This window comes from Triticum dicoccoides, chromosome 6B (genome assembly GCF_002162155.2).
Source record: "Triticum dicoccoides isolate Atlit2015 ecotype Zavitan chromosome 6B, WEW_v2.0, whole genome shotgun sequence".
Classification (NCBI taxonomy): Eukaryota; Viridiplantae; Streptophyta; class Magnoliopsida; order Poales; family Poaceae; genus Triticum; species Triticum dicoccoides.
The window spans coordinates 686,888,719-686,895,895 of NC_041391.1; the positions used below are offsets into that span (position 1 = coordinate 686,888,719).

Here is a 7,177-nt window from a genome sequence, read left to right on the forward strand (position 1 = left end):
CATGTATGTGCTTTGCTTCACGAACGGAAGTTCGAGGGCATGGCAGCTCTTCAGAGATCTGAGTGTCTGACAGAATTAGTTGAGCCTCCTCATTCCAAAATACCCCGTCCACAAGGAAACTTTCAGTCTGATCATTGCTGTAATCCAAATGGATCTGTTGGCATGTAACATGTAGGGTATACGGTTATTTGGTTGGATACAATGCATACGTAGTATGCATGTAGTGGTAACTGTTAAAAGCTTTTTCACGCACATCACTCTGTACGAGATGCTAAATACATGACCTTATTGCACGTCAGTTTTTTTTTCTAGCCATGTACATACAGGTAGTTTATCCCCTTTAAAATTCATTCAAGTTCCTTCCCAATTTATATGCAGAACAGGAATTGCATACATAGCAAACGTCGCGGTTCGAAAGGAGGAACGTCGGAAAGGGATTGCCAAAATGCTCGTCGCGGAAGCCGAGGAGCGAGCAAGGAGCTGGGGATGCCGGTCAGTGGCCTTGCACTGCGATGTAAGTAACCTCGCCGCACTGCGGCTGTACAAAAGCCAAGGTTACAAAAGCATCCGTGTACCAGAAGACGCCAAGTGGCCAGCACCCAAGATAGATCAAACAGTGCGATACGAGTTCATGATGAAGCTAGTGCCCAAGAGCTAAGCTGTATAGTTTCAGAGTCATCAGATCACACAAATTGTGATTACGTAGATACCACACAGATGATAAATAGATACCGCAGCAGTACAGAGACACCCTGGTCACGGCCACGGCCCTTCTGGTGTATAGCAGCTGTTGTATAGTGGAGGGTACATTGTATATCATAATAACAGCTACAGTGTATTTGTTTCGAAATGGCAGTAAGGATGTCCACTTGCCCAGGCATTGTTTGCTTCAGATGAACTGACCCGGAACTCCTGACAAGTTGTCTGCGGAGCAAAACAAAAGCGTACAGCCTCCATGCTTCTGCATTGTTGCCATATCTCATATGCATGAGTTCCTTGTTTTTCAGGCACAGGCAGAGGTTGTTCAGTTAAGCGACTCTCTATTGCCCTTTTTTAGCTGAAAATGTTAAGATTCTGCCAGGAAAGAATCACAGATTCAGAATGCAATGCAATGGTTGTGCTGGTCGGTTCAAATATGTATATGTCTCTGCTTCTCATGGAGTTTAAAGGTATGATCTAGACACCTCGGTGCACCGTGCATCTGTTCCGCATAAATTTTCAACCTGCTACTTGATTTTTCTCATGCAGCGAGACAAATACTTGGAATCCTGGGGAAAAAAGGTGCACCCTGGGACTGATGCATGTCAACAGAGAGGGTGGCAGTACTATCACTAGCTGGTGTGGTGGCCTCTTTAATCTTTATGATGTTCTTGACACCAACCAGGTACGTTACGTAACGGATGCCTTTTTTTCCCCATCCGAACCGTATGGTTGTTGGAGCATTGCTGCTGCTGATGTGTGTTGTTTGTGCAGTAGAGCCTGCAGCTGATTCCGTTGAGGGGGGAGATGGGGCAGAGATTGTGCTGTTGGGTGGGTGGGGTGGGGGAGGAGGGAAAGGGGGGGAAGGTGATGAGGATTCAGGATGGAACTGAAGAACATGTCACATGGGACGCATGCACGCACCGTCCTGGAAGCAAGGAAGAGGCCCTCAGCTCACTTGGCCATGATCATCATCGTCTCCACACCAGCACAGCAGGTGAGATGGGATGAGATGGTTGGATCTGCCTGCGCATAATGCATGTGACTCAACGAATTTTGAACGCCATTTATATTTGGTTTGTGCCCGGCATTATGCGCTCCTCCACCGCGTAATGTGTACACGTTGCTGGGCTTGGCTTCCAGATTCAGATCGCGGCCTCAACTTCTTTTGGGTGGGAATAATACTCTTGGCACATGGATGGTGCTAGTGGATCGGTGGGAAAAATGACGTTGTGTGCAAAATCATCGCGCTTTTCTTTTACAAACAAAATGACCGCTCTCTTTTTCACACACGATTTTATCTTACATGCTGGTATTTACAAATATTTTTGACTGTTTTAGTCCCCATTCGGAATAGAAGCAAAACATGTTCAAGTTCAAACCAAATATAAATATTACCACCTATTTTATTTACTCGATCGTTGCTGTCAAAAAGGAATAATACTGTGTTCAAGCTTTGTTGTACCTAAAACAAAACAAAATGAAAGCTACTGTTGTGCTAACATGTCTGGCCGGGACTGGACGGTTTGACCGGGACCATTGACATCTCTGCTCCGGTGGTAATCCCGAGGCGCCTCGAAGCACAGCTCCTAAATAATAATTAACCCATTTGATTACTCACCGGCGACCGGCGGTGCTCTGCACCGGCTGCAGGCGGTGCGGTCGCCGTGTCGGTGGCCGACGCTCCGCTCCGCTCCGCTCCTCCGCGGCCCGGAGACATCGGTATCGGCGCGTCACCAACGCGACGCCCGGTGAGCTGTGCCGCAAAGACAAAAAAATGTTGTGTAGCATATACTCCTGCCCTGCCGTGCCCCCCACATGACCCGACCGACGCTACATAGCTGGCTACTCTAGCTCACTGCTTTCCCTTTCTTCCTTTCCCACTTCCCCATTCCCATTCCGTTCCCAGCAATACGTTTATATTGTTCAGCTCAAAAATATATGTTCATATGGTTATTAGTAGTATGTTTTTCCCTTTTCACTAGGCTACAAGATCATGTCTGGGCTGCTCGGCCGACAGTTTCCGTGACCATCATACGTTCACCGACGAAAAATATTGTCGCAGGTCACTGTCTATCCGAGTTGTACGCTGCAATGGACCTACGTGCCGGTAGTGCTCGCAGATCACGATTTAAATAAAGTTAACTAAAACATTATCATTTTGTTTTACATTTTAATGATAGGATTTTATTTCGATTTTATAACCATTTTCTTTGTTTTGTTTTTTCAAGGCGATTAAACAAGCCTAAAGAGTGGAAGATTCTCTTCCTCTTATTTTCTTTATAATACGCGCACAACCTGAGCTGCTTAGATTAGTAGTTGGTCACTAGCTAGCTCGACAAGAATTATTATGGGGTCATGGTTGCGCACATGCAGGCATCGTGATCCCATGTTTTCCATTTCTTTACTCCTTTCTCTCCTTTGTTTCTCCCTTTGCATTTTTCAAACCATTTCTTTCCCCGGCTGAGCATGCGATCCCAGATACGCCTTGACCACCACCTAATGCCCACCTACTCGACTCGGCCCTCATGGTACCTATTCCATTCTCCTGCACTGCCAATGAAATGATGCAACACAGGAGTATCTTAGAAGCAATGTATACCAACAAAAGCACAAGGTGCATACAACATTGCATGCCCAACGCGAGAGTGGTTTTATTATATGGCCATCAGCTAACAGGGCTAGCCAGCTAGGTTGTGCTTGGCAGCTATGTGGAGCTCACTCTCACCTACTCCCTCCGTCCGGAAATACTTGTCATCAAAATGGACAAAAATGAATGTATCTAGAACTAAAATACATCTAAATACATCCCCTTTTATTCATTTTGATGAGGGAGTACGTGATTGGCGAGTCCCAACGGCAGCCGTGACTAAACAAACACCATAGGAAGGGCTCCGTCTGACGTGGCGAGGGCGACGGGTTGTCAGCTTGCGCCAGCTGGAAAGGACCGGTGCGATGCCAGTGGCACGTCGGATTCAGGGGACGATGCCAGGTCAGTATTGCAGGAGGTCACCTCACCAATTCATTAAGCAAGCAAACACCAGTACGCACACTGTTCAGGTACGTGGTGCTGCTACCGAGCTGATTAAAAGAACTGCTCAAGCAGCAAGCGTACATGCCCTCCATGTAGCAATACGGTATGGACCTATGGTAGTGATAATTTCCAAACAAACTCATACGGTACACCAATAGGTGACCGTGTAATGGTGTACGTACCGTAGAAAGAAACTATGGTATTCATCACCAGCACAATTCGGAAAATAATCATCATTTGTACGTACTAGGTAGGAAGTACAAAGAGCCGAGGGAAATTAACCTCCATTTAGATGCATGGTGCATGGGATTATAGATGTGTTGTTAAGGACCAAAAGACTTTGTAATGGCGATCGATCGATCGACCTATAGTTAAAGACGGGGTGTACAGTAGTAGCTGAGGGCTTTAGCGCGGGGGTCGCCGTCGGCCGTCGGCAGCCATCGGAATCGGAGTGAGGTGCTACCGTCCAAATCGCGCCACCTAACTGCCACGACCTTCGCTGAGCCTGATGCATCAGACGTATGCCCGGCTCGCTCACACCAATCAATCAACCAATCAATCAATTCGAACGCAAAATTGATTAATCGTCCCTCTCATGACCGATTTAGAGTATGATATATATGCATTTGCAACCCATCCATCCAGCACCTGCACCACCTAACTTATATTTGCTCTGCTTAATTAATCCATTATTAATCGATCCTGCACCGTACGTACATACGCGAAAGCGAAGGATCCAACGGTCGGTGTCGCTCGCACCAGCCTCTACGCGTATGTAAGTACGTAGCTGTCCAGTCCATCTCAAGATACATTCGATGGAACGACACCATGTATTCGATCCTGTCCAGAAAACATGAATGCTTTTCGAGGTTTATTATTGTATTTTCTTTCGCCTTTGCATTGCTTGTAAGGCAATGGTCGTGCGAAGCTGGCGGTGGTGGATGATGGTTGACGCTGACTGCTGCGTGGGGCCCCCGTTGCGACGATAGACGCATGCACGATGGCTCCGGCGCCGGCCGGCGGTCATTCGATCGATCGCTTCGCCTGAAATGTCTCGTTGTCAGTGTGATTGAGGAGACCTCCGGCTTGGGAATGAGTTGACGCTGCCTGCCTGCTCCTTATCTTTTCCTTTTTGTCAAACAAGGCTACGCGTGCTCGTGTTGTTGCACTCGATGCGCCCGAGCGGATCGCGTTGGGTTCGCGTCCAGGATTCTGTTAGCTGCGTCCAAGAATTTCTCTGGAATTAGGTCAAGTTTTGGAGGCAAAAAAAAAAAAACGTTAGTTCGAAGCCTAAATTGTCAGTAAAAGTTTAGAAACACCGAGTAACATAGACCCCACCATTACACGCATACAATGGTAGTGGTACAACGAATACGGCTCCAAGATTGATCAAGTCACCACATGTGCCTCGCTTCGACAGAAATGTTGACTACCACTGAATGAACGTTCAACCTAAATACTAGAGTTACAAGATTTAAGATTGGTGAAGTTAGGCCAACTCCACCGCGCGATCTCAAACGGACGTTCGTTTTGTCTGGATTCTTACCGTTTGGGTAGGGTAATAGGGTCGTGTCCGGGCCTGTCCTGGGATGCGGTGGGCGTGCGCCCAGCGCGCGGCCGGAACCGTTTGCCCCATCCCGTCCGCCAGGGCCTAAAATGCCCATATTTTCATATGAAAACAAATTTACACGTCCAAATATTAATTGTATGAAAATTAAAATAGTTTCACAACCCAATCGAAATTGTCTCTAATAAAGAAAGTTTTACAACCAAATCGAAATCGTCTTGAATGAACATAAAACGAACCAATACATCTATCGGTTGCCAATATGCTCCCACACGTGCTCAACCAAGTCATTTGGAAAATTCATATGAGTGTGCCAATCACGCAGCTCACGATGGAACTGGGCAAACTGATCAAACGTGTCCGGTTCTTGGTGCAGGGGCTCAACATTGTCATCTTGAAAATCAAATCCTTGGTCGAAGATACTGTCATCACGCTCGTCCTCGACGATCATGTTGTGCATGATCACACAAGCAGTCATCATCTCCCAAAGCTTCTTTTCATCCCATGACAGTGCAGGGTATCGAACGATGCCCCATCGGGATTGAAGCACACCAAAAGCACGTTCCACATCCTTTCTAGCACTCTCTTGCATTTGGGCAAATCTCTTTCTCTTCTCACCTTGAGGCTTTGAGATTGTCTTCACAAAAGTTGACCACTGAGGATATATACCATCAGCTAGATAGTATCCTTTGTTGTACTGGTGGCCGTTGATCTCAAAGTTGACAGGTGGGGAGCGGCCTTCTGCAAGCCTCGCGAAGACTAGAGAACACTGCAGCACGTTGATATCATTGTGAGAACCTGCCATGCCGAATAAAGAATGCCATATCCAAAGATCCTGCGATGCCACCGCTTCTAATATGACAGTGCACGCGTTGACATGCCCCTTCTACTGGCCCTGCCAAGCAAATGGACAGTTCTTCCACTCCCAGTGCATACAATCTATGCTGCCAAGCATGCCTAGAAAGCCTCTAGCTGCGTTGGTCGCCAACAATCTTTCTGTATCAGCGGCAGTTGGCTGCCTCAAGTACTCTGGGCCAAACACCTCGATCACAGCCTGGCAGAACTTGTACATTGACATCAGGCATGTTGTCTCGCTCATACGCACGTACTCATCCACCAAATCGCCTGGAATTCCATACGCAAGCATGCGGATGGCCGCGGTGCATTTCTGGTAAGAGGAGAACCCAAGCTTGCCAAGGGCATCCGTCTTGCACTCGAAGTATTGGTCATGAGCAACCACTCCCTCTCGGATACGATTGAACACATGCCTTGCCATCGAAAACGGCGACGGAATTTATCCGGCTTGAAGAGCGGTTTGTTGGAAAAGTAATCGGCATAGAGCAGAGCGTGGCCTCTTTCCCTGTTGCAGTTCAGGTTGGGAGCACGGCCAGGGACTGACCCCCTGTACCGAGGAAGCTGCCGTTGAATGTGGTCGTGAACGACCAGTGCAGCCACCACAAGATCTTCATCATCCGATGACGAATTGTCCGATGAACAAAGGAAGTGGTGGAAGAAAAACTCGTCTCCACTGTCCATACCTTTGTGGGAAAAATGTCGAACACCTTGCGGTCATGGTGGCAAAGAGGCCGCGATGATCACCTCGACGCAGCAGGGGTGGTTGCCGGCCGGCTACTGGCCGCTCTGGAGTCGTCGGAAGCTTCCACGACCATTGTGGTACGTCGCCGACGGTCGTGTCTCCTCTGCCACCGGCAAAGACGGCGACGGCCAAACCACCTCCGATCGACGGCCAAAACTACGGCGAAAGCGCGGGCGTGGTGGCGGCCATGTCTACGCGTGGTACGGTATGGACGGCCGGGGGCTGCACGGTGAAGAGGCGGCCGGAGAAAAGCGGCGGCGCCGGCGGCAGGGCGGGCGGG

General features: G+C 48.4%; 1 protein-coding gene across 2 annotated transcripts in view; it reads left to right on the plus strand.

Moving 5' to 3' along the window:
- LOC119323993 overlaps positions 1-892 on the plus strand; it is a 7,188-nt gene extending 6,296 nt beyond the window's left edge. The window contains exon 3 of one of the 2 annotated variants that reach the window (XM_037597708.1): positions 384-653. In XM_037597708.1, the coding sequence (XP_037453605.1) occupies positions 384-522 (139 nt within the window). In that variant the 3' untranslated portion in view covers positions 523-653. Of the gene's footprint in view, positions 1-378 lie in introns of both variants that reach the window. The other variant, XM_037597707.1, reaches the window with a different exon arrangement.
- Positions 893-7,177: the final 6,285 nt, after the last annotated feature.